The following is a 27,862-nucleotide window of genomic DNA, read 5'->3' as shown; positions in this document are numbered from 1 at the left end:
ACACGAGCCATGAAGCCTGAGTGAGGGTGACCAGTTCACAACACGCAAAGCCCAGGCAGGTCTGCGTGTGGGAAACCCTGGAGGCAGCAGCTGGCCCTGGCCCTGAGGCCCATGAGTGAGGCAGGCTGCTGACCTGATGTGAGTGAACAGGAATGCTCTCCACTCTGCCCTCTCCTCTCCCCCTTGTGCTCACGGTGGTTATTACTCTTATTTAGATCCACACATTCGCTGCAGCCCTCGTCTGGTGATGAGATATCTACTAACGTGTCCGTCCAGCTGTATAATGGAGAAACTCAGCCACTCATCATTACACTGGAAAATATTGGAATGGAGCCACTGGAGAAACTGGAAGTCACCTCGAAAATTCTCACCACCAAGGGTAGGTACTGGGAGGAAGGGCTATGTTGCCTCCTGGCAGAAGATACACTTTGAATGACCAACACTATTGGCTTAAAGTGGATCTTAGACTGGGAAATTTAATGATATTATTTAATTTCACCTCCTCCTCCATTTTGAGGACCAAATATATGCAGTAGACAGAAATTCTCTCTTTAGTGCAGGATACCTTCATGTGCTACTTGGAATTTAAGTTAATTGGTTATAGGGTTTGGTTGATGTTTGCCCAAGCAAGCTAACATTGAATGTCAGAAAATTACAGCCTATATGGTAAAATTCTTTCACATCTGTCTTGCTTTTACAGTTTAGCAACTGGAAAGTATTTTTTTTCCTTCTCTCAAATAAACCTAAATTGTAGATTGTGTGATCATTATTTCTTGTGAGCTGTCCCTCTGTCTGAAGCGTGGCTCTACCTGTCTCTCCCCTGGGAAGTCCTTGACAGGCTCCCTGTTGTCCCTGGTGCCCAGAGCCCTGTGTGATCAGGCCTCCCCACAGTGCTTCAGCTTCGTCCTCACCCCCTCCCCTGGACCCCATTGGTGTCAGTCCTCAGGAGCCGATTTCTACTTCTTGACATCTGCTCTCTCTTCTCCACCTTAGGATACGCCATTTCCTCTGCCTCAGACTTAACTTTCGAACTCCTGCTACTACCCCTTTTGCTTCCTCAGTGTTGATTAATTTGTCCTTTGGTGTCACCTGCTCTCCTGAAAGCTTTCCTAGACTGTGTTATTGGGTCCTTCTTTCTTGCTCAGAGTGCCCTAAATTACCACCGCAGTAGTCCTGTCTCCACGCTACATGGTGACTGCTTGTGTCCGGTCCCTCTCTCTAGCGGGTTGAGTCTCGCAGAGGCACTGACTAGCGCCTGGGGCAGGATGGGTGCCCACTACTGAGGGGTTGTGGATGGAAAGCCATTTTCATATTTCCAGAATGAGGCTTGTAGAACGACCGTCTTGTGTGTTGGTCCCGAATGACAGTAAATGTGGGAGCCATCATGACATTTTGATAACCCCCCCCCCCGCCCCATGTGCTGCGTGTGCTGCTGTCTTTGCATCTTGGCTGTCCTCCTTGCACTCTGGCTGCCCTCAGCTGCTTCTGCGCCTCCAGGCTCTGCCTCTGCTGGGGCTGTCTCAGCACCCCCCTCCCAGGGCACCTTGGCATGGGCTCTCCGTGGGCCTCTGAACTCTTCCAGAGCTTTTTCTTGGGTCTGCCTTCCCTCCTTCCCACTCTGATTAACAGGTTCTTGAACACAGAAGAGTTGAGGGATTCGTAACGACCCTGGCCCTGCCGTCTAGGCTCTGCAGTGAACGTTTTGTTCCTCACAGGTCCATCCAGCCTGCTTGTCATCCATTAACCTGTCTTATTTCTTAAAATATTGTTTAAGGAGTTGCAGGTGTCAGGACATTTTATTCTCCAATGCTTCAGCGTGCCTCTCACTGGAATTCAGTTATGTTTGTAAAGTGTGTGTGCAGTGAAGTGCACACGTCTCTAGTGTGCCGTTTGATGAATCCCAACTAACACATGCACCTGTCTAGCCCAAACCTGCAGAAGATCTTCATCTCAGGAGAAAGTCCCTCGTGTTCCTTCCCAGGTAGTCCCTGTTCAGCCTGGGAGGCAGCCACTCTTTTTCATGTTCCTGGTCATCCTTAGTGAAAGCTTAACAAGGCAGGAGGTTGGGAACACTGATGGCAACCAGACAGAGTTCCAAGGGAGGTGCTTTGTGCAGTGGTCCACGTGGACACTGTGCATGCATTCACCTCTCTGCCCCAAGTTGGATTTCCCATCATGCCTTGCACATGCCTGATCTGTTTTTGGTTGTCTTGCTTTTCTGTGCCGACATCTAGTTGATTCTGGCACAGATGGGGAGAATGTTACTGCCTTCACTTGATGGACAGGGAGAGTAAAAGCAGAAGGGGTCAAGGACCTATCTCAGGTTCACAGGGAACCAGAGCGAGAGCCCGGGCTCCCCAGTCCTCAACTCCGGTGTCCTCAATCTTCATCCTGAGGGAGGAAGGCAGACATGTAATATAGCAGCGAATAGCCGTTTTCAGAGCAGTGGAGTTACAATGAAAAATTAAAGCTATCATTCTTTTTTTTTTTATTGTCCCAAGCTGCAGTACATTTACATGTGGAATTAAATTAATGAAAACAAACCATCTGCTTCCAAAATATACAAAGGGAATATTTCCCGTTGCTTGTGCTCTGCAGTCCCCGGAGGCTGTCAGCATTAATGCATGACCTGCCCTCCGAGGGGATGAGAAAATGTCTGCAGCAGGGAGCTGGAGCTGGTGGCATGTGCTGGGAAGAGCGGGGAAGTTGTGGGACCTGGCAGAGGACGTTAGTGGCATCCATTTCCATGTTAGCATCATTTTATATGAAGCCCTTTGAGTTTCTTTTCTTTAGAGGTTTCTTAAATATCTGCTTGGGTGCTTCAGCACATGGAGTTACATGCTCCCTTCCCTGGGTTCCCATGCTGTTTTCTTTGTGTGCAATAAGTTGGCTTTACATCTCAGTAGTGACAACAGCCTTTTCTCTCTGGCTCTCTATGTGCCATGTGAGTGGCACTTCACCATGAAATGCACAGAACCACTTCCAGAGATCTTCTGGTGTGCATGTGGTGTATGTCCTTTGGTCTCACTGCTGTGGCCTTGCCTAGGAGCTGAGGACAGTACTGGTGAGAAGCCGGAGCTCATGAGCAGGAGCACTGGCATCCTCTGCCTGGGGCTGTCATCTGGGCGAGGCACTCTTTCAGAACCTGGAAAGCTCCTGGACATTCCTGCATACAGAAGCATGTCCCTGGCAAGGTGTCCCTGTTCACAGGTTCTGCCACAGAGATGAGTACTCATAATCTGCCTAGTTCCAAGATAAGGATCATGTATCATGTAGTGCTGTCATGCTAGTGACATACCACTTGGAAGCAGGTCTGTAGAGTGTGAAAAATGTAACTGCTTCCTTGCCTAAATAATTATAGATTTTGTTGTAATGAAGCCCAAATTAAGGAAAATTTATTAGCTTTTCCTCACATGTCCCGAGAATGTGTGTGTGTGTGTGTGTGTGTGTGTACAGTCAGATCTACCTACAGCACACACAGAATCACACACACACATCCCTTGGCTCTTCATTCTCCTCACTTACTTTTTTAACAAAAAAATGATGACTCCATTTCAGTATAATTAAAAATTTGTAAATGCTGTGGTTGGGCAGGATTCTCTTTATTGCTTATTACTTCTCTCACAAATGTCATAGTCCAGCATTCCTGCAATTGGCAAGTATTAATGGCTTCTTGGGTGTTGAACATCGGTAGCAGTGACACTCTCTTTACTATTTTCAGAGTGACATAGCCAGTTTCACTTGATGGCACTGACCTGAATTACAGCATTAAGATAAGGACCATTATTTCAGACACTGAATTTTCCAGAGGAAACAGTGGCATAAGCATATGCTGTGCTCTGGATTGATGTTTCTTGTGCGATTCCTGACTGCCTGTCGTGCTGTTGGGTTGTGGGAAGCTCCTTTAGGTGTCCCCTGCCTCACACAAAGTGCGGGGAGACAGAGAAAGAGGCCCGCTTGCAAGGCGTAGGACTGCGGTAGGTCTGGCAATTGCACCTGCAGCTCCTGTGTTGCCGAAGCTGCCCGAGAGTCTGCAGGGTTCTGTGCTGTTTCTAGATGTAAATACCTGGACTCTTTGGCCTCAGAAGGGAACGAGCCGTTTCTCGATCAGTGGATTTGCCTGTTACTTGAATGTGTTACACATGAGCCTCAGAACTTAATACAGAAGTAAACAACACGGCGAGGCATTTTTCAAGGTGTGCTATGTGTTTGGAAAGAGCAGGACCCTGGGGTGGGGATCCAGGTCTTGGGTAGCTGCTGGCCTCTGGTGTTGTGTGTGCATGGTTTTCCAGGGATCATGTCTGTCCCTGGCTCCTCCCTCTCTCCCTGCCTCCTGGCTACCTTGGGTTGCTGACCTGGCCTGCCATGCTCTTTAGGCATGTGGCCTCTTCCTCTTCCTAATTGCTGCTGGTGCCATAGGTTGTGGTTCACCTGCTGCTCGGCGGCACCTGACTGGGCCTGAGCACGTCAGCTGACTGCTGATGACACAGCACTCTCACCTGGTTGCTCTCCTGGCCGGGCCCAGCCGTCTGCTGTGCAGTGGTTCCAGAACCAGGATCAACGTCTTCAGAGGACCTAGCACTGTGCCTGACACGTGGTGGCTGAGAGTGGCCACTTGGCTGCTCTCCTGGCACATGGGGAATGAGCTCATGATCTTGCTTTCCTGGCCTTCTGGGGCCTGGGAAACCAGACCATCAGGATTGTTAAGGCTGACTTTAAATAAGCAAATGTATGTCCCACTAATGAAGACGGTGTATTTGTCTAAGTTTCCTCACTTGATCTTTCTCGTTTTCAATAAGATGTTTCAGAAATTATCTTAGCTTTCTCCCCCTTGTTTTCAGAGTTTCTGGAATGGTGTGTTAGCTATTCAGCACTGTGACCAAAATACGGGACAGGAACAACTTAGAGGATGAAAAGCGTATTTAGTTTCAGAGGTCTGACTGTGGAAGGCCTGCCCCGTTGATCTGGGCTCAAAGTAGGGTAGAACGTCATGGCAGAAAGTTGTGGAGGAAAGCAGCCAGGAGGCGGAGGGAGAGGAGGAGGAGCCGGGGGATGAGACATAATCCCCAAGGGCACGCTCCAGTGACCTACTTCCCTCAGTACCCAACCTGCCTACAGTTCTACCCAGTTAAATAGTCCTTTTAAATTAGTCATCCATCAAATCTATTAGGTGGATTGATTCACTGATTAGAATATAACTCTCATAATCTAAATATTTTACCTCTGAAGGTTCCTACTTTAACAGGAGTTTTTGGGGGACACCTCATGTTCAAACCATGAGAAATGATGAAATTGAACAGTTCTCCAGGTAGACGAGGGTACGTTGCATTAAAACTGGTAAAACCCAAGCTGGAGACCCTATAGCAGTGTCAGCTGAGCCTGCCTGTTACCAGGAGGAATCTACGAAGGAAGGGAGGGAGGGAGCAGCATCTTAGCCAGGCAGCTCTGCAGGAGGGAGTGGCTGACTCCTGGTCCCTGTCAACCCAGGGGAGCCTGGGGCCAGGGGCCCAGTGAAGAGGTGGCTGTGCCATGGGAGCATCCTAACTTTTTGGCCTGGACTATTTCTGAGTTATGCTCTTTTTATAGAATTATTGCTTTTAACATCATAGCAATACAGGGCAAAGTTTTAAGAATAAATGTTGTAGAAAAATATTTCTACTTGGTATTGCTGAAGAGTGGAGCATCTGGGGGAGACAGGAGAAAGGACTCAGTGTCTTTAGTTCTTCCTGTAGCTTCCACACCAAGTCCCACCTGCATTTGGGAATGGGAAGAGGTAGGACAGGAGCCAGGGGCCAGCCACCGCAGCTGGTGTTGGACTGGTGGGAGACGGACTGGTTTAAACTAGTTATTACATCACAGTTGTTAGAATCAGCCCAGCCCAGTCTGAGTCCTGGTTCTGGCACTTACCACCGGATGACTTGGACCAAGCCATTTGCTTCTCTTTGTGCCAGTCTCTTCCTGTGGTGGATACAGTTCTCTGTCCCTCTTCTGGTTGCTGTAATCATGGGAAGCACTTAGTACAGTCCCTGGTGTTAATAAGGATTCACTAATCAGAGTCTTCCTGTGAGCTGTAGTTAATATTGGTGCTGCTGCCACTGCTGTTTATTTATTCAGTTGCTTATTTTCAGTACGAGGGATGGAACCCAGGGCCTCCCAAATGGCTAGGTGAGTGCTCTGCCACTAAGCTACATCCCCAGCTCTTTTTATTTTTCATTTTGAGGCAGAGTCTTGCTCCGTTGCCCAGGCTGGCCTTGAACTTGTGATGCTCCTGACTTGGCCTCCCGAGTAGCTGGACTACAGGTTTACTACACTGCCCCAGGCTCTTTTTCCATCCCCCCACAGACACTTCCCTAATGCCTCTGTTTTGGATACTGTTCTGGGGAGCAGGGCCACAGTGATCATGTCCTCTTGGGTTCAGAGTGTGGTCTGCAGAAGCCAAGGACAGGACTCGGGCTGTGCAGGATTGCACTCCCAGTTCCCCTTTGCCACCACCAGCCCCTTGCTTGTCCATCCGTCTGTTGTTGGCTACCAGCTGCCCGTCCCCTTGCTTGCCCTTTGGCAGAACTGTCCTGAGCACCTCCTCTGTGCTGCTACTGTGCTGGGCACAGGTGACCCCCAGCTGAGTCAGCTCTGGGCCTTCACTTGTGGGGTGCACATGGTGCTTCCATAGCCTGTGAACACACTTCCATGTGCTCAGAACTTTGCTCCCCTGCCCCATCCCCAGTTCAGTCCTCCTCATAGCCATTCCACATGTGCCTCCTGAAGGCTTCTCCGATGCCTCCCAGTAGAATTGACTGCTGCGCCTGCTGCATGCTGCTCATGCTCTCTTACAATAGCACTCACCTCACTTGGCTTTGCATTCTTCAACAGTCAGACGTTTATATTACATTTATATGCAGCCACTGTGCCAGCACATGAATAATGCATGAGCACTGTCCTAAGGACTTCACAGTTCGGCGTGGGAGTCAGATGTGCTGAGCTGAGCTGAGCTCTGATTGCATATCCTGTGTCATTTCTGCTCTGTGTGACTGACCACAGTGAATGGACTTGCAGGTGCGCTCCTAGGAAGATGTCGGACTCTTGAATGACTGAAAGCTGTTCAACCTGATGCCTGCAGCCGCGCAGAATCGCGGTGCATGTCTTGTACAGCTCAACATTGACACAATGCCAAGTCATGCCGGAGAAGTTTGCAAAACAGGTTGATTCTTAGACCAAGTGACAGTCCTTTCAGTGCTGTGAGACTTGGTGTGTCCTGTGCTTCGGAACATGGATGGAAAGAAATGAGCAAGACGTGGAGCATGGGAGAAGTTGGGAGTTCTGAATATTAAATTCCTAGTTGTTGGGCTCCTGGTGCATCATGTTGTGTCAGCCAGCATTTTGTTGCTGTGACCAAAATTTCTGACAAGAACAACTTAGAGGGAGAAAGATTTATTTTAGCTCATTGTTTCAGTCCGTGGTTGGCTGGCTGAGGCGGAGATGTGGGTAGGGTGTGGCAGAGAAAAGCTGCTCTGCTCACAGTGGCCCAGAAACAGTGGGGGAGGGGTCAGGGGCCAGGGACAATATACAGTGTACAAGGGCCACCCTCAGTGTCACACTTCCTCAGTCATGCCCCACCTGCCTACACTTCCCGTCACTTCCCAGTGGCCCATTCACAGTAGTAGTCCATCAGAAGGACAAGTCCCCTGATGGGGTGAGAGCCTCGTGATCCAGTCCCTTCCCCAGAGCCCCACCTCTGGACCTAGCTGCACTGGGGATCAGGCCTTCCATGCGTGAACTTCTGAGGGACATTGCAGATCCAAGTCAGAACACATGGTACACAAGAGTAGAATGAGAAAAAAAGTCCTCTTCCTAATTGACATCCAGCACCATTTCATGGGTTTGTTTTTAGGATGGAACAAGTGAACGTGAGGGAGGGGTTTGTATGGGGAAGGGTTGAACACTGGCCATCCCCACTTCTGGGTGGTCTTGAGCAGCCTCCTAAGTGGGTACACTGGTGGGGCCGCTGAGAGAGTGGCGTGTGAGTCGCTGAGGCAGCACAGGCAAAGAGCTCAGCACGGCCGGCCAGTGGACGTGCCCATCAGAGCAGCATGTGGGCCTGGGGTGCTTGCTTTCTCCTGTTTTCTTCCTCTGGGCTGCAGTTGGCAGGTGCCCCCACAGCCCAGCTGATGTCTCAGTTGGTGGCATTTCTCCAAGTTCTCGCTTGTCTGGCAGACCATGACCTCCTGACCTCCTGACCTCCTTGTCCCTGGGCATCCTGCAGTCAGGGCTGGGGGGAAACCTGGGGGACTTCCCAGAGTTAATTTTTACAGAGTCAGACTCTCAGTTGAAGCACTCTTATGAAACAAAAAGCCATCCAAAGAGGCAAGAGTGGTGCAGTGGTTATAGTGTTTGAATTTGGTTTCCCTAACCAGCTGTGAATTTATGGTGGGCTAGACTGATAGCTGAATTGTTCTTTTGCTACAGATCTGGGACCCTTCCAGGAAGGACAGCGAGTCTTATTTTAGTTCTAGGCAATTAATTCAACAATTATTGAACTGTTCTCAGTGTAATTGGAGGTAAAACTTCCTGAAAAATTTCTAGATTGAGGAGGACTTCATCTCCCATCTGGTCTAAGTCTGGGGGGCTTCTCCTATGCCTGTGTCTTTCTACCATCAGAAATCCCCTTCAGACTCTGGCATTGACCCTCTGTCCCCAGAAGCCAGCATACTGCCTGCCATGAGGATGTGGGTAGCGGTGTGATGGCTATTCACTGGGTGAGTGGACGGTGACAGAGGTCTGGAAAAGCACATATTGTTGGGCTCCATGGTTTCTAGAGACGCTCATGTGCCTTCCCCGCAGTTTCCACGTGCCCGTGCTGTGCTGAGTCCATGTGGCACCTCGTTTGTCTTCACAGTGACTCTGCTGTTGTCCCCATTTACCACTGGGGCCTCTGGGGTGAGGGAGGACCTGGGGTGAGGGAGGACGTGCGGCCGCGTGGCCTAGGGCAGGGTCCGGCCCCTGCTGTGTTCCCGTCTGCCTTCTCCTTTCAAGGCGCTTGGTCACATGTCCTTCACGAGGTCTTCCTGGAAAAGCTCTCTCTGGTTGTAGTGCTGGCCAGGGTAATGTCTCTGGCAGAGGAGGTGACACAGGTGGACAGGATTCTGGAGAGAGCCCAGTCTGGGCCAGTCCCAGCTCTGATGCTGCAGGTTGGTGGCCTGGTGTGAGCGCTGGCACTCTGAGCTTCCATGTCTCTGTCTGACTTGGGAGTGATGTCGCTCTCGTGCGTGTTGGAAGACGGCGCTTCACTAGTGCTGTTTCAGTTTTTACCTTGGTTCACTAGATGTGCTCCCTCCACCTTCCTTTGGAGGGCCCTGCTGGGCCAAGGCCATGCAGGAGGTGGAAAGGGAGGCAAAGCTGACCTGGGGAGTTGGGGCTCACTTTTCCTTAGCCTTAGTCGTACTCCTTTTAGGCATTTGACCACCTCCAGTAGCATGGCTGCCAGGGTGAATCCATGGCTTCCGAGAGCTTTCCTTACTGGCAGGGTTGAGTCTGGAGACTCAGATGGTGACACACATGCCCCAGTAGATTGTCGTTCTTGTTGTCAGCTCCCATTATTGCCTGGCCCTGATATAGGGCACCATCAAAAGTGCCTGCCTCTCTCCTGTGGGCGGCCATTCTCTGCTGTTTCTCTCCAAAGTTTGCTGGAGCATTTGAATTTTTACCCTGTAATTTCAGTGGCTGATCTCTGATGTGACGCGCTTTCTTCTCTCTTAGGTTCCTTTTGTTGGACCGTTCCTCTCTCACCTCACTGAGACTTGGTTACTTTCCTCTAATTCTCTATTTCTGCGTCTGTGCCTAGATTCCATGAGAATCTCCTTCGACACCCACAGCCTCTGGAAAACATCCCAACCTAGGGCTACCAAGCCGTTGCTGTCATTGCAGTTTTGCTCCCTGGGAATAGCCCTCTCAACAGTGCTGCCTTTTCCTCCCAGGATCCACCCTCCCAGATGGTGCTGAGCGGGTCCTGACACCAGTTTGCACAACACCTGGAGACCTGGTTAAGGGGCAGAGTTGGTGCTGCTAATGTTCGTTGAGCACCTGTCAGGTGCCAGGTCTTCTGCTTACTTGGCAGGTGACCCAAGTCACATGTGTCCACCACCTGGCTTTCAGCAGGGTGATAGTGGTGATCTCAGTGGTTAATGGGGTGAATAAGCATGGCACATGTGGAAAGTGTCTGGCACGTTCAAGGTGTCCAGCGAATGGCTAAGTAAGCAAGAGAGTGTGGTGTGGTTTCTAAGCACCTTTCAGGGACTCTGTCCCTGGGTCTGCTCCCATTGGCTAATGCCTCTCTTCCAGGAGGCCAGGAGGAATGCCCATGGCTATTAGCTGAACTGAACCCCAGCGTGGCCAGCTCTGGAGGACGTCATGATGGAGGTCCCCTCCTGCCTGGCAGACATGAGCAGGTTGTACATTGTGGCACCATTTGGCCTTGTGTTCTCGCTGTTAGCAGTGGACCTCACTGATCCTTCCTTCATGTGGACCTCCGAGCTCTCTGTCGTCTCCTGAATTCCTTCTACTGGATTAGCTTCAGGGCCCTAAGACCAAGACTTCTTTCTTTTTTGGTATTGGGGATTAAACTCAGAGGTACTCTATTGCTGAATTACATTCCTAGCTCTTTTTAAAAAATTGTATATTTGAAGCAGGATCTCTAAATTTCCTAGACTGGCCTTGAACTCCCTTTCCTCCTGCCTTGGCCTTTTGAGTTGCTGGGGTTACAGGCATGCGCCACTGAGCCCAGCTAAGACCAGAACTTTCTATTTGAACTCTACCATGAAGTACCTTTGTGCAGGAAGTGAATGTAATGGCTTTGGATCATTTTCCCTAGTTTGTGAAGTTCCTTAGTCTTAGCCTCCTTTTCCTTATTCAGACAAAGGAAATAGCATAGAGAATTTTTTCACAGAAAGGAGTGGGTAGGAATAGCAGCTAGCTGCCCCCACTCCATGACTAGAGGGGCCACGGGAAGAGGGTAGTAGAAGGTCAGGAAACCAGGCCCTCTAGAGAGAGATGAGAAGATGGGCAGGGCCTGCTGGCTGTTGGTTCTGCCTTGGGGAGGATGGATTCTCACCCCTGGCTATGGGGGTGGCCCATCAGAGACACGCACTGTGGTGCAGAGGCGATTGATGGCAATCTATCATCACAGGTACTCATGGGCTAGGGGAATTGCCCTGCCATTTGGGCTGACACCGAGGAAAGAGTGAACGGCCAATTCGGGCAGTGGAGCAGACCTTGTTAAGTGGGTGTGGTGCCCCATCCCTATGGGCTCATTTGATATTTCTGAGACTGGCAGGGAACTGGAACCCACTGCTCAGGAACCAGCAGGATTGTGTGTAGATCCCTGAACAGGAGGGCTATTTGGCCGGGACCTCACCTATGGGAAGAGCCAGTAGGAAACTTGTGTGAGGCTGTTGGAGGCCATTCAAGGCCCCCAGGTCCCTTCCTGTTCTGCTTGGTGGGATGCAGCCTGTGGACCAGGCCTTGATTTTTGGTCTTGTCTTATGTCCTCAATGGTTAGGGAAGGAGAGGCTGCGGGGGTGGGGGGACCAGAGGTGATACGCTACGCTGTTCCCAGGGGCACAGGTGGCCCCGTCTTCTCCTTCCCTCTCTCAGGATGTTTTGCTTTAGTGCTTCCATCTTCCCTTGGTCTGCAGAGGGTGTGTCTAATCTGCAAGTAGCTCCTCAGGCCAGGGGTGGTTAACCTACGGGGCACACGGAGAGACCTTGTCGAGGGTGGCCACTTCAAGGCCTGTTCGTCTAGTACCGAGATCTTGTAAGGCAGGCGGATTCTCAGCGAAGCCAGGGAAGCACCCTCCTCCACACGCCCCCCAGACTGCCCCCTTTGGGTCCCACTGCAACCGTGTCCTCTCTTTTTCTAGAAGTTCCTCACTTGAGGATGCCTCCTCCACTAAACTTAGGTCTGTTCCTCTTTAAAGCGACGTGTTGCAGAAAACCTCATGTAGAAATTTAGTTTAACTCTAGTTTATAGGGTCAGAGACCGCGTTCCCTTCACGGGTGAGAAGGAGCAGCTCACCAGGAGTGGAGGGCTCAGCCTGAAGAGCCGAGTGGACCCCCTCTTTCTCTGCTACCAGTCCTTTCCACAAACAGGGGCGCCTGCCTCACAGCATCTCTTGATTCTGCAGTTTTCTTTGATCTCTTGTCTCTTAAGTGCTTTTCATCTCTCATTACTTTTAAGAATGTGTCAGCATTTTCTAGGGGGATCAGCAAGTACATTGCTTCCCGTGCTTCATCTGTACCATTGTTGTTATCCTAGAAAAGCTATTCGGTGACTTCTTGAGCTGGAAGCTGGAAGAAACCCTGGCCCAGTTCCCGCTGCAGCCTGGGAAGGTGGCTACTTTCACCATCAGCATCAAGGCGAAGCTGGACTTTTCCTGCCAGGAGAATCTCCTCCAGGACCTCAGCGATGGTGAGTGCTTCCCACCAAGTTCAGCCGGCACATTCTGCTCCTGGGCAGTGCCCCATCCCCTGCTTGAGGCCCGCTGTGCTGTTTTGTGACTTGCTGACCAGTCGCTTGCTACAGCGACTGAGACTTCTCCTGGCACTTTGTTAGCAGAGTGAGTTACTGCATATGCCTAAAGTAATAAAAGTACATTTGAGCTAAATGATTTCTTAATTCTCACTCTTTACCATTTTGTGCTCATTTGCCAGGAGGTCAGCCTAAATTAGTGGAATGTAGGAATTGCTGCGTTTTTTCCAGTTAACTGCTGTGATCTTGCAGACTTCCAATTAACGGTGATGATCAAGTGCTTCCTCTGGGTCTGCTGATTTCTGCAAGGAGATGGAGTCTGGGGAAATGGGCATTTGTATTTGTTGCGATGTTAGGACTGGCAGACAAGGGCTAAGATTCTGCAGATGGCTTATGCCAAATGATGAAGCTGGGTCCCTGTGTTCATTGACAGGCTTTGTGGGTATATTAGCCAGCCCAGTCTGCTCTAACGAATATGCCACAGACTGCATGGCTTAAACAATAGAAGTTTATTTCTTACAGTCTGGGGCCAGAGGTCTGAGATCATGGTGCATGGTGGGTTTCTGGTGAGGGTCTTCCTTCTGAATGGCAGGTATTATCTTCTGTTTGTTACCTCTCATGGAGAGTAGGGAGATTATTTCTCTGGTACCCCTTTCTCATCTTAAAAGGGCCCAAGCCTATTACATTAGGGCCCCATTCCTGTTACCTCACAGGCCCTGTCACAAGATAAAGTTAGGTTGAGGGCTGGAGCTTCAACATTTGAGTTTTGGAGGGAGACGCAAACTTTCAGTCTATAACGTGGCTGTTCTTGGAGACAGCCAGTGGATTCTGTCTCTAGAACTTACTGAGTATGTGACTTCGGGTAGCTTAACTTCTCTATACCTTAATCTCTAATTTAAGAAAGGATGATAGCCCCATTTCTGGGTGATCATGTGGACTTGCAAACCACCTGGAACACGGTGAGTTTGCAAGTGTTAGCTGTGTGAACGAGTCCTTGGAACACCTAGACTCACGAGTGTGCTTCTTCTGGAAGAGTCCTGTGGGTTGATGATGTTTGTCTGGGGCCTGGGCCAGGAAGCTTCCTAGGTGACATGAAAAGAATTAGCCCCAAAGCCCTAGGTGCAGCAGATCCAGCGGCCTGGGCTTCTCTTTCCTAGCCAGTCTGTCCCAGCATCTCACATGTTGGGAAACAGTGCTGTTCAGTGAATGCAAGACACTGCACGACCAGCTGTGGGTTTTTTTTTCCTGTGATGGGAAATTCCCTTCCATACTCTTTCCCTCCCTGGAGTCTCTGGCTTTGGTGTGACCTTGTTGCAGAAGTGCACCCTGCCATTTCTGCTGGGGCCTTTGCACTTGCCCTTTCCTCACCCGATGGCCCCGCTGCACAGCCTGCATGGCCTGCTCCTCATTCTGCAGCCCCTAGTCTAAACCTCCCCTTGACCACTCGGGCAGAAGTCTGTCCCGCTGCGTCCCTGCTGCTCAGTTCTTCACCTGCCCACTTTCAGTGCTCTTCCTGGAGGTGCCTCGGTGATTGGTTCTTTCCTACCTGTCTCCTTGCTTTAGAGTAGGGAAAAGGATCCTGACCGTCCTCTGTCACAGCACCTAGATAGGTTCTAAGGGCGTCCGCATTTGCAGAGCAGGTCACAAGTGAGGCTTCTTTCCCTGCTTCTCCCCTCAGTGGGGGGTTCCACATTGTATTCCTGTTTGTTCTGGTGAGGATTTCCCCCCCAAAAGATCTCTTCAGGGAGTTATTGAATGTTTTGGCTTCCTGGGCAGATATATGGCAGTAAACTCCTGTGCTGGTTTCCTATAGTGTGGCTATGTCAAGATCCAGCAAGCTGCTCTGTCTTAGCTTGTGCTCCTGCAACAAGACACCACAGCCTACTGGACTGAGCGGCATGCTGACGTCTTATGTGTGTGGAAGCTTGGAAGCCCATGGTCAGAGTGCTGGCAGGTCTGGTTAACGGCAGGGCCTCTCCCCTGGTCTGCAGATGACCATCTTCTTGCTGTGACCTCATGCAGTGCAGTGTGGGAGCTCTGCTGTCCCCTCTCTTCTTACAGGAGGAGGCTATCTTCAGGAGGTACTCAGGACTTTGTCCTACCTGCTTCCCGATTGCCCACCTCCTGATGCCATCACACTGTGGGCCAGGACTTCAATACATAATCCAGTCCATATACCCCTCATAGAAGTCACCTTATGTATTTAAGAACCATTGTGCAATCTGCATAAAATGCTAGTTCTTAATGAAACATTAATTTTACAATATAGTAAAGGTAGGAAAAAAGTTTAGTGTTGCAACATGTTAGAAACTGAAAAACTCATGTGGATTGAACATTATATCAGCACTTAAAGATATCAGATGAAGCAGATGCCCTCAGCCCCCATTTGTAAACCATCCTTTGCCACTGAGCTGCAGTCTTCTGTCAGTGGACAGAGGGTTGCCTGGGTTCTGACTGCCAAGAAGGGAGTATGGCAACATAGATGGTGTCCAGGCCTGGGAACCTATCCAGACACCTCTCCTGCAGATGCTAGGGCATCATCCCCGGTGCTCTTGGGAAGTAGAGTTCTGACTGGGACTTCTGGCATGTGAGCAGTCAGGGGCTGGGGACCGGGCCTCCACTCCAGGCTGCCTGTGTCGTGTTATTCTTGAGGAAGGGTCTAGAAGGCCTCAGGTGGAGACCTCAGCTGTTTGTGTTGGGGTGGCCTTTTGAATGTACATGCCCAGTGCTGCCTTGTTTATTATGTTTCTGTACTTCTTTCTGCCTTTGGCAGAGAGTAGTCTCTGCTCTTCTAAGTTGAGAGTGAGGTTGCAATTTGGGATTTGTAGTCAGGCAATACCTTCTTCTAAATTTTAAGATAAAACCAGACCAGAACCAGAATTATGGTTATTAAATGGCTTGAGATGGTAGGCATGTCAAATTCCTGGTCAGTTAGTCATGTGAAACAGAACATGGTCATTGGATGCCCTCTTTATCACTAGAGTTTAGCAGAAGCTTTGGCCAGTTGTAGCTTGCCGTACAATTTGCTATGTAAACAGATAATCTTAATGGGCAAATTTTATAGGGGAAGAAGTTGGACACAAGAACCCGTAGAGAGTGTGGTCCCTGGGTGGTGCCTTGTTACTCCTAGTTCAGTCTGAGTACTCAGTGGCAGGGGGCTCACTGTGGCCTCCTGAAGCTAGGAGATGACCCCTCTGTGGCTCTCAGTCTGGCCATCTCAGAAGCATTGAAAAAGACCCAAGTTTTCAGGTGTGAACATACTAAGTATGGTTATTAAAATTAGATGCCACTTTAAAGATGTATTGCAATAAGTAGAGCTGTCACATAAAACTAGGATACTGGCTTCAGTGTGTGCTTTCAGCAGATGGGAGGGAATTAGTATTTGTTGAGCATTGTCAGATAGTGTGTATGCAGATGGGCTGGTCACTTATTTGTATTATTTTTATTTAATCTTCCTGACAACTCTGTGAAGTAAATGTAAATGTTACAATTCCCACTTTGTAAAACAAGTGGGAGGACTGTTCTAACTAAGGGAGATTGAAGAAACATGACCATCAGATGCTCTGCATGGTCCTTAATTATATCCTGGATTAAAAAGCTAAAGACACTTTTGGAACCATTGGGGAAACTGAATATGTGCTATACATTAGATAATGTTATTATAACAATGAAATTAAAATTATAGAAGAATGTTTTTATTCTTAGGAAATTCATTCAGAAGTACTCAAGTATGAAAGATAATTACGCCTGCACTGTCTTTGGTATGGTTGGGGAGTCTGAGAATGTGAATGTAGATAGAAATAGAATAAATGTGTCAAGTTATTAAAACTTTAGATGACTTTTAGATGAAGGGCATATGGGCGTCCATTTCTATTCTTGTAACTTTTCTGTAGGTTTGATATTTTGAAAATAAAAAAGGAGAAAAGATGCCTTTGTAGAGCACTGCTTTGATTTATTATGTTTGATTTCTAAGTGATTCTTAGCAAGCAAATGTTTTCCTGGATCTTCCGATTTTTGGGGCAGCATCTGTCTTCCTCTAGGGTAAGACAAGTCAATCTTTCACTTAGAAGAGGGCGTATGTTTTCTTATCATTACAATATGCAGAAATCTTGATTTCTTGGAATTTTATATTTTAGACTAGAAATCTTGGGAGATGGTGAGAAACTTTCATAGGCCTTGTCTATCTTTGAAATATCCAGGAAGTCAGCCTGGGCAACTCAGGAAAATCTACTCCTGTAGGCAAAATGTACAGCTAAGCCAGACAGGGTATTGCCATGGTGTTCAGAATATAAGCTACATGGTCTCAGCAGCATGCAGAGGAGACTGTGACAGACTAGGGATCCCCGACAGCCAGTGGGCAGTTCAGTGTGGTCGAGAGCAGCAGCTGAGGAGCTGGGGGCATCTTGCACATTTCAGCTGATTATAAAGAACTGTTCTAGAAGGAGGACCACTGTGGGCAGCTACCAGGAGTGGACTTGGGAGTGCAGAGCAAAGGAAGGTGCAGCTGCACACCAGGAGGAGCACGGTGCTGGGCCGCGTGGGGAACCATCCCTGGTGTAGAAGCACAGAGTCAGAACAGCCAACCCTTATCCTCTCTCCTAGAAGTTCACATAAACTGGTTTCCTGTGAAGATGGTCTCAGTAGGAGAGGGCCCAGGTCCAACCTCAGGAAGTTACGTTGAAATCATAATGAACACAGTGGCACAGCAGCACACCAGGAGAGCAGGCCACAGGCGTGTGCTCATAGCCCTGGGACACCACAGAAGGGAACAGTAACAAGAGAACCCTGACATTCTAGAATCTGTGATTCAAGAAAACTTCCTTCATCCCAGATCTGCTGCATTATGCAGAAAAAGCATTCAACAAAACAGAGCGCCGTTCATGTTCAGAACACTAGAAAAACCAGGCTAACAGGGACATACCTCAACATCGTAAAAGCTACTTACGCTAAGCCCCAGGCCAGCATCATTCTAAATGGAGAAAAAATTGAAAGAATTCCCTCTAAAAACTGGAACAAGACAGGGATGCCCTCTTTCACCACTTCTATTTAACATAGTTCTTGAAACACTAGCCAGAGCAATTAGACAGACGAAAGAAATTAAAGGGATATGGATAGGAAAAGAAGAACTCAAATTAGTACTATTTTCCGACAATGTGATTCTATACCTAGAAGAACCAAAGAATTCTACCAGAAAACTTCTAGAACTAGTAAATTCAGCAGAGTAGCAGGATACAAAATCAATACCCATAAATCAAAGGCATTTCTGTATATCAGTGATAAATCCTCTGAAAGGCAAATGAGGAAAACTACCCCATTTACAATGGCATAAAAAAAACAACAACTTGGAAATCAACTTAACAAAAGAGGTAAAAGATCCCTCCAATGAAAACTATAGAACACTAAAGAAAAAAATTAAAGAAGACCTTAGAAGATGGAAAGATCTCCCTTGTTCTTGGATAGACAGAATTAACACTGTCAAAATGACCATACTACCAAAGGCACTATACAAATTTAATGCAATTCCAATCAAAATCCCAATGAAATTCCTCACAGAAGTAGAAAAAGCAATCATGAAATTCATCTGGAAAAATAAGAGACCCAGAATAGCTAAAGCAATCCTTAGCAAGAAGAGTGAAGCAGATGACATCACTATACCAGACATAAACTATACTACAGAGCAATAGGGACAAAACCAGCATGGTATTGGCACCAAAATAGACTAGTGGACCAATGGTACAGAATAGAGGACACAGAGACTAACCCACACAATTACAGTTATCTTACATTTGACAAAGGTGCCAAAAATATACATAGGAGAAAAGACAAGCCTCTTCAACAAAGGGTGCTGGGAAAATTGGAAATCCATATGCAACAAAATGAAATTAAACCCCTATCTCTCACCATGCACAAAACTCATCTCAAAGTGGATCAAGGACATAGGAATTAAACCAGAGACACTGCGTCTATTACAAGAAAAAGTAGGCCCAAATCTCCATCATGTTGGATTAGGCCCCAACTTCCTTAAAAAGACTCCTATAGTGCAATAATTAATATTAAGAATCAATAAATGGAATGGATTCAAACTGTAAAGCTTCGTTTTAACAAAAGAAACAATCACTGAGGTGAATAGAGAGCCTACTAATTGGGAACAAATTCTTACCATATGCCCGTCAGATCAAGCACTAATCTCCAGGATCTATAAAGAACTCAAAAATCTTAACACCAAAAAACCCCAAATAACCCAATCAATAAATGGTCCAAGGAATTGAATAGACACTTCTCAGAAGAAGATATACACAATCAACGTTCAGCATCTCTAGCAATTAGGGAAATGCAAATCAAAACTCCTCTAAGATTTTATCTCACTCCAGTCAGAATGGCAGCTATTAAGAACACAAACACCACAAGTGTTGGCGAGGATGTGGGGGAAAAGGTACACTCATACATTGCTGGTGGGACTGCAAATTGGTGCAGCCAATATAGAAAGCAGTATGGAGATTCCTAGGAAAACTGGGAATGGAACCACCTTTTGGCCCAGCTATCCCTCTCCTCGGACTATACCCAAAGGACTTAAAAACAGCATACTACAGGGACACAGCCACATCAATGTTTTATAGCAGCACAATTCACAATAGCTAAACTGTGGAACTAACCTTCAGTAGATGAATGGATAAAGAAAATGTGGTATATATACACAATGGAATATTACTCAGCAGTAAAAGAGAATAAAATCATGGCATTTGCGGGTAAATGGATGGAGTTGGAGAATATAATTCCAAGTGAAATTAGCCAATCCCAAAAAACCAAATGCCGAATGATTTCTCTGACTTAAGGATGCTGATTCATAATATGTGTGGACAGGAGGTGGTGGTGGTGGTAGTGGTGGGAGGATTAGATGAGCTCTAGATAGGGCAAAGGGGAAAAGGGGAGGGAGGCAAATGGAGGAGGCATAGGGATAGGAAAGATGGTGGAAAAACGTGATGGTCATCATTACAGTAAGTACATGTATGAAGACACACAGGATGTGACTCTACTTTGTGTATAAACAGAGATATGAGAACTTGTGCTCTATATGTGTAATATGAATTGTAATGCATTCTGTTGTCATATAACAAATTAAAAAAAACTTTCTAAAAAAAAAAAAAGAAAAACAACCTTGAAACTGTTGAGTGGCACATTGTGTACATGAAAACACTGACCCAGAAAGACCAAGACATCTTCTAATAAAATTGTTAGAGTTGGGTCTGGGCGCGGTGGTGCATGCCTGTAATTCCAGCGGCTCAGGGGGCCAAGGCAGGAGGATCATGAGTTCAAAGCAGCTTTAGAAAAAGTGAGGCCTTAATAACTCAGTGAGACCCTGTATCTAAATAAAATACAAAATAGGGCTGGGGGTGTGGCTCGGTGGTCAAGTGCCCCTGAGTTCAATCCCTGGTACTAAAAAAAAAAAAAAAGTTAGAGTTGGAAATCCATCTTTCTTTTGGGTGTTCAGATCAAAATAGCAAATCATTTCAGGCTGTAGAACAGTGTGTGTGAGATGCTCATGGGATGAAGATGCAAGCCCGAAGTCCTTAGGCTTAGCTGTGTGCGCTTCCAGGTGTCAGGGGCCCAGACGAGTGGCTGTCAACGTGAGGACACAAAGATTATGCTCTTGTGGTACCTTCTCAAGGATCCACTAGGAAAGGGCTTCCAGAACAGCTGGAGAGACATTGTGCTGAGCACGGTGGTGAGCATCACACACACAGCAGTTGTGTGCTGACACCCAGTGACGTCAGCGGGACAGTGCCATGTCAGGGCCATCTGCCCCTGTGGTGCCTCACACTGCACTAGATTGGAAGGGAGCAAGGGACCATCATCTGTGGCTGTTTTGGTTGAGATATCGTCAGCTTTGGTGTCAATGTGGTGAAAGAGTGTGTTAATATGAATTAACATATGAATGACTCATTTGTTATCATGGATTGAACTAGCCTTCTTTTGTGTTTTGGTACTGGAGATTGAACTCAGGGGCACTCAGCCACTGAGCCACATCTCCAGCTCTATTTTGTATTTTATTTAGAGACAGGGTCTCATTGAATTGCTTAGCACCTCACTTTTGCTGAGGCTGGCTTTGAACTCGCGATCCTCCTGCCTCAACCTCCCCAGCTGCTGGGATTATAAGTGTGCGCCACTGTGCCTGGCTGAACTAGGCTTCTTATGTGGAAGACAGGAGGTAGCTGATCTAAGTAAGATAGGAGTCAAGTGAAGATTGTGTGTCCTAGAGTTTCAATTAAAAGTATCAGCAAGCAGTCACAAGATGTTTAAGAGCCGGTCCGTCTGTCAGCCAGCCAGCCAGCCTCCAAGTCCTGTCTCCCACCAGAGCTGGAGGTTGTGCGGCACAGCTCATGGTGAAGCCTTCTTTCCTGCTCAGGGGGACCAGTCCTTCTTGCAGGATTGGTTGACTCCAGGTCTGGAGCAGGAATTGGAGCAGTGAGATTGTCTCGGAACACCTGGTGGTGCAACCTGCAGCAGGGGGTAACTGGAGAGAACCGAGGAGGTTTGGAAGGACCCTGTCTGAAGAGGCTGCCACTGGCCGTTTAAGTGTCAGTAAGAAGAATAACTGTGTTTCAGCCCTTGAGTTCTTAGTGCTACTATAAAGAGTGGTTCACCTTTGGAATGTGGTGGGGAACCAATTTATTATTTTGAAAGTGATAAGTAATGAGCATTTATTCTACTTTTTGTACAATCTGACACTGGACAATCTAATAGTCGGTGAGGGGTTTTCTCCTAACGGTTTTCCAAGTAACTAGTGGAGAAGGGGCGAGGGAGCAGAAGGGCATGTTTTGTCCTCCCTAGTGGATGGTGGCTTGAGGCAATGAGTACCCTCAGGAGCTAAGAGGTACTTTGCAGTATGCCCTCCTGCTGGTGGGACAGCACCTCCTGAGCCCCAGGTCCCACCTGAGGCCGCATGTGCTCTAGCTCTGAGTGTGGCTTACAGCACCCAGGGAACGGGGACCCTTGATAAGTCACACTATGGGGGTGCAGCTGCAGTGCAGACTTGTGGAAACCCTGACATCAGACAAAGAGTAAATGATAAGTGGGGAGGAGGAAGGAGGTGCTGGAGATGGGGGTGGTGATGGTGGGACAACATAATGAACACGCTTTATGCTGCTGAGCTGCACTCCTGTGTTAACTCCTGAGAACGCCTATGTTACGCATGGTTTTTACGCACCCCCTCCCCCCCCCCAAAAAAAAGGAAATGGAAGGGAATGAAAGGGCTGCCTGTAGTTTATAAGCTATGTAAACAATGTCTTGGAGAGTGAACAGGTGCAGCTGCACGGTAGTGTTCTGGGCTCCATGCTTAGGAGGACAGGAATGGTGCTGGGAGTGGCTGCCCAGGAGACAGGGGCTGGCCACGGGGAGGCAGGAAGGTAGGGTGGGATAAGGCACAGAGCCTCTGGGTGTCTGGTGCGATTCTGTCTCTTGACCTGGGTGGTGGTTTCCGGACTGTCTGCTTCTTACAAATGCATTAAGTCACACGCTTATCATATGCAGTTTTGTCTGTGTTGTGTTTCACCATAAAATGTTTCTCAAAGAAAAGGTAGAAGCATCTTGGCTTTTGCCTCACAGACGCTTTCTCATCTGACCAAACTGAAAAGTCATTTTTACCCAAGAAATCTTTCATCAAGGCGTCGTCTGAAAGACCCAGCCATGCTGCCCGTGGCGGTCTGCGTCCGAGGGTCGTGTCTGTGCACAGGGAGCTTTCAGGGGATCGATGCGCTGTGTTTTGATCTCATTGGGATTGATGCTTTGGATGAGAATGGCCTTCAGGGTCTGTTGTCCCTGACAGCGGATGGGAATGTTGCCTGCTTTGGTTTCCTTTCCAATTAATTCATTATTTAATTTGATTTTCCTTTTCTCTGTACTTTTTGGCTCTCAGTTTCATAAGAGAAATGTCAGCTTTCCCTGCAGACAGTTTCTGTCGGACCCGATAATTAGATGTGGCATTTCAATTTCAGTATGGGAAGGAGTGGTCCTCAAGCCTGGCAGACCCGGGCGGACTGAAGATGGCATCCCGTGTAATCAGTTTGTTTTATAGAGCAGGAGGCCGAGTCCTAGGAAGGAAAAGGGATGCTGAGTTTCTGTGTGTAGTGCCAGCACCCCACACACCAGGGGGCCTTAATGTCCCCCACTGCTTCCTTCCCGCAGGGAGTGACAGTCCCCCACAGCCTCTGTCTGCTGTGCCTGTCAGAGCTCCCTGGGTATGCAGGGCCCTCGCTTTCAGGGGGGCTGTGACCTGGTACCTGTGGGCACCTCGCACCATGGGTGGAGAGGGGGTGAGCCTGTGCTGTGACTTGTCTGCCCTCTGTGTCTTGGGAAGGTGGTGACTCTGCCAGTCACGAGTGTACTCTCTGGAGTCGCCATGCTGCCGGGGCATGTGGGCATTCAGTAGCCTCTTGGACCTCCTGCTCTTCCACACGCGTTTGCTCACACAGAACTCACGGAGCAGCGTGTTCCACCTTCTCAGGCCTCTCCCACCCTGCCCCTTCCCTGGGCAGACGTTTCTTCCCACAGATAGATGGAGGTCCTCCTTGGCCTCTTCTCCATGAGGACTGCATCACATTTCCGTCCAGCTGTCTTGGAAGATGTGTCTGGCCTTCCTTTTCTCTTGAAGTCTCGTGTGCTCTCTTCATTGCTGTGGGATGCGCTTTGAACACCTTTTACCTGAACAGTCACAGGAACTCCTCTGGGTCACACAGAACTCAAATCCACCTTCTGTTATATCCTAGCTTTTCCTCAAAAACTAGGCCATGCAGGCTGGTTGCAGGCTCTCTCCTTGCTCTTGCTGTCCCTCTGTCCCTCTGCTTCTTGCTGGGACCCTTTCAGGCCATGCTGCAGCTGCTCTGAAACCCTGCTTTGCTTGTCTAGTGCTGTGCCACACCTGCAAACCCTCCTGGCCTTGGAATGCCACCTGGCCTCCGCCTGCTGAGCCCAACTTCAGCCCCCTCTTGGTTATTTGCTTATTTATCTGGTATTGGGAGTTGAACTCAGGAGCACTCTCCCACTGAGCTACACCCCTGGCCTTTTTTATTTCTCATGTAGAGACAGTGTCTCTCTGCGTTGCCCAGTCTGGCCTCCAACTTGCTGTCCTCCTGCCTCAGCCTCCTACATAGCTGGGATGACAGGCACGTTCATTGCACACAGCAGCTTGTCACCTCCTCTTTTAAGCTTTTGAAGGTCTTGTCCCTAGCGTTCCCTGCTGGCAAAGGTGGCTCTTTCCTGTGTGTCACCTTGGCATCTTGGATTATCACTCTAGCTTGTCCACACTCTCTCCCTGCTGCCTCGTTTTGTCAAAGGACAGACCACCTGCTGAAGGTCCAGCCAGGTTGGTTCTTGCTCCGCGACTGCAGGCCACTGCGAGAATCAGTTACGTGTGGCGTTTCATTGTATGTTGTTTCTTCACAACTTAAGGCTCACAGAAGCTGCTGTTTACTACTGCAGCCAGGGATGGATCCGACTTGAGTCACTGTCCAATACGCTGTCTTCACTTTGATAACCGTCCTTGCCCCGACTGTCCTCTGAAATTGGGGCGCTTGTTCTGTGTCTCTGTCCTAGTCTGCTGCCCCCCTTGAAAAGAAACATTAAGTTCTAGAATTCTCATTCTTACTTTTTAAAGAACAGTGACTCATCCTGAATTATCCAGAAGCCAAAGACGAACGTGACTAGAATTTTAATGCCATGATTTTTTCTTTGTGGTTCCTAGATGCCTGAGTCTTTCACAGATGTGTTTTTTGAAGGCGGCTAGGGATGTTTTTGAGACTTGGGTTTTATCCTGAGGCCAGAGAGTGTAGGGACAGAAAGAATGACTAGTCCCTGGGTGCTCACCATGCCTGGCTGCTGCTCAGACAGTGGCCCTGCCCTGCAGCAGGAGAGGGGTCGCACTGTGCTGTCTTTGACCTGGCCTCTGCACCCCCTGTGCCAGCTCGGTGCCCACCACCCCGGTGCTTGTCTGCGGGCGGTCTCGCTGCCTCTGCTGGGTGGTCTTGAGGGCAGGCCAGCATGGGCGAGGAGGCTTCCTTGCTCCTGCGTCTCTTGGGCCTTTGGTACTTCCGTCAGCATCGTGTGGAGCACCTTCCATTTCCTCTTTCCGTTAGGGACCCCACCCCAGGTCCTCTTGACCTCATTCCGGCTCTGTCTCTGAAGATTTTTGTTTGCCACCTAGGTTCTGAACCCCTGCCCCTCAGGGGACCTGGGGGAAGACGCTGGTGGCTTTCCCTCCCTGCTGGGTTTCCATTTTCCCTCCCACTTCCTGGTGCTTTGCTCCTGCCGCCCCAGCCAGTGCCAGGAGCGGCGCTCTGAGGGCCTCCCTCTGCTGCCCACGAGCCCCTTGCTGGGAGCCTGTGCGGGCGCAGGTTGCCTCCCGCCCGGGGTCTCCACCTGGTCTTCACGCTCTGGCAGCCATGCTGGGCTCCAGTGGTCGGCCACTGAGCCACCCCACAGAGGTGGAGCCAGACCTGCCCCTGCAGACGTCCCTCTTGAAGTTCAGGCTAGTTTTCCGTGCCCTCTTCCCCCGAGCCGTCGGGGAAAGTGCATCTCTAGTTCATCCTGTCTGTTGTTATCACGAGGGTGGGACCAGTGCTTCTGTCCACGCTCTCAACCTCAAGCTGAAATTGAAGCTGACATCTTACATTTTAGTCCCGACCTGCCGTCGTTTTCGCACCGAGTGGGCTGCTGGCCACATCAGGTGCGGGCGTGTTGTGATCAGGGGTATCTGCTTGCTCTGGAGGAGAAGCCAGTGGGCACCGGCCTGCCTGCCGTCGTGTTTAGCCTGGGGCACCTCCCAGCCTTCTGACTCAGACAGTGATTTCACAGCACGCAGCTCGGCCGAGGGAAAGGTCAGCCTGCTCCTGCCACCCTGCTCCTGCCACCCCGCTGCTCTTGGGGCACATCTCTGAGCACTGGCCTTGCATAGATACTGAGCCTCACGGCACCCCAAGCTGGATTCCTGCCCAAGACTCCTGTTAGTGACCTGTGAGGTGCACTTATCCCCTATGCACCATTTGCCCTTCAGCTGAGAAGGGTGACTCAGCCTTTTAAAAAAAAATTATTTTTTTAGTTGTAGTTGTACACAATACCTTTATTTTATTTATTTTTATGTAGTGCTGAGGATCAAACCCAGGGCCTCACACGTGCTAGGTGAGCACTCTACTGCTGAGCCACAACAACCCCCTCCCCTTGACTCAGCCTTTTGATTTAAATTTGAGTTGCAGAATAACCTCCTACCCATCAGGGTGACATGGAGATCCAGGTGTTTGTCATTCATCAGCAACGGGTGGTCCTCTTGCAGCCGGCCAGGGCTCTTCAGGTGGCCAGGGCAGAAGTCCTTTGGCCATTGATCTTGCTGTTCTTACTGTAGCCTTTTCCGATTAAGCTGGTGGTGCTTGCCATGAGGTGATCAGGGAGGTGTTGGGGAGCAAGGATTCGAGAGCCTTGTATCCAGAGAGGAGGGGGTGAAGCCTGGCCACCAGTGCAGGTCGGCTCCCCGACAGCTCGGCTCAGATTGCACCCAGGTGGGCCCTTCTGCTTTCGGGCACTGCCGCCCTTCTCCCTGTACCTGCTGCCGCTGCTCTGACTGCAGCCATTGCTGCAGCTCAGCTTCCTGTGGCCATTGTCTGACTACCTCCAGCTGCTGCCTTTACTCCTGCCACTGTCTTCAGTACGGTGACCACGGTCGTATTTCTTTTTTTTAAAGATTTTTTTTTTCAGTTGTAGATGGACATAATACCTTTTATTTTATTTATTTACTTTATCTTTACGTGGTGCTGAGGATGAACCCAGTGCCTGGCACATGCTAGGCCAGCGCTCTGCCTACCACTGAGCACCCCCAGCCTCTCCTGAGGTGGAATCTGATTCGGCCCCTCTTTCTAGCACTTGCCATGGGTCTCCACTGCTCTCAGGACAGAGTCTCTCATGTGGCTCACATGGTCTCTCTCCCTACCATTTTGCCTTGTTGTCCCGCCCTTCCCTCATTTTGTGTATCTTCCAGAAGAACTGAATCAATGCTTCACCACACCCTCTCCTTTACTGCGGGTATAGACTGTAGGCGCCCTTACCTTTCTGGATACTGGGATCAGCTAGGGTTTTCACAATGCTTGCCTGGCTCCCAGCATAGACATTGTGATTTAATTTGCTTTCAGTATCCCAGAGGGTTCTAACGCGCAGTACAGTTTGGGAACCCCTGGTGGAGACTGTCTTCCTCTGACTCATTCTCACATCCCTGGACTTCTGCCAGCAGGGCCAGGGGCCATTTAGCCCCATTGATGATAAGCTCTAAAGTCTGGTAGGGCAAGTCTCCTGACTAGGTGATTGATGTGGTACCTTCTGGATATTCTTTGCTCTTTGATTTTCCTTAAGAGTTTTAGAATCAGTTTGTCAAAGTAGTCTATTAGAGTATTATTTTGGACTGCATGGAATCAATAGTTGAGTTTTTGTGAAAAATGACATTTTCATGATACATGGTCTTCCTATCAATGAATATTGTATGTCCCTTATTTGTCTTTCAGTATTTTCTATTGTCTCTATAAAGGTTTTATAGTACTTTACCAGGTTTATTTCTAGATATTTTAGTTATATTATAAACATTTTTTACAATATTTATAGCTAAGTGGTGTTCAAAGTGGCTCTTCTCCTCCTCCTCCTCCTTCTCTCTCCTCCCCAACCATGTGTGTGAGCTGTCCTCCCTCAGCTCATCACCACTGCCCCGTGCTGCCAGTCTCCCCAGGTGCTGCGCTCCTGGTCCATGCATCTGATAGGCAAGCGCCCTACCACTGAGCTGTACCCTAGCCTACATCCTGAAGTTTTAAGTTTAGTAATTATTTGTGTTCTCTTCCAATCTGGAAAAGGATTTAGCATAGTCTTCTCCCCTTTTGTGTGGGTTTTAGAAAGCAGGCTAGTTCAGCAAATTAAGCAGTCTTGTTCCCTGTGCTCTGCTGCTCTTGGAATTGTGCTGAGGAGCACAGTAAGTCACTGGTCCCCAAGCCCAGTATCCTGCCTATGCAGTGCCCTCCCATGGAGCTCCCTTGACTGCAGGAATGACCACTAAGTGCTGTACAGAACGTGACTGGCTACATGTGACCTTGGCACTTGACATGTGGATGGTGCTTCTAATACACTGATCATTAATTTTATGTGATTTTAATTACTCTAAGTTTTAATGCATTTCTCTGGTGGCTCCTGTATCAATTAGATCACACAAGGCTCGTGGGAGAGAGAAACAGCTGCCCAAGTGAGCGCCCAGTGCTGGCTGTGCGGCATGTGACGCTGGGCTGAGCACAGGGCCCAGCGAAGGTGGGGTGAGCAGTACAGGAG

At 48.9% G+C, this 27,862-nt stretch overlaps 1 protein-coding gene across 2 annotated transcripts in view; it reads left to right on the top strand.

The window, feature by feature from the left end:
- The window catches only part of TRAPPC9 (trafficking protein particle complex subunit 9), a gene marked incomplete at its 3' end in the record, with an annotated part of 533,166 nt that overhangs the window by 134,351 nt on the left and 370,953 nt on the right, over positions 1 to 27,862 (top strand). For both annotated transcript variants that reach the window (XM_081266489.1, XM_081266488.1), the window contains 2 exons: positions 216 to 379; positions 12,308 to 12,460. In XM_081266489.1, coding sequence (XP_081122615.1) covers positions 216 to 379; positions 12,308 to 12,460 — 317 coding nt within the window. The remainder of the gene's footprint in view (positions 1 to 215; positions 380 to 12,307; positions 12,461 to 27,862) is intronic.

This window comes from Spermophilus citellus (assembly GCF_964194105.1).
Source record: "Spermophilus citellus genome assembly, chromosome: 14".
In the NCBI taxonomy this organism is placed as follows: Eukaryota; Metazoa; Chordata; class Mammalia; order Rodentia; family Sciuridae; genus Spermophilus; species Spermophilus citellus.
The sequence above is the reverse complement of the archived record's forward strand: the minus strand, read 5'-3'. Positions and strand labels throughout refer to the sequence as shown.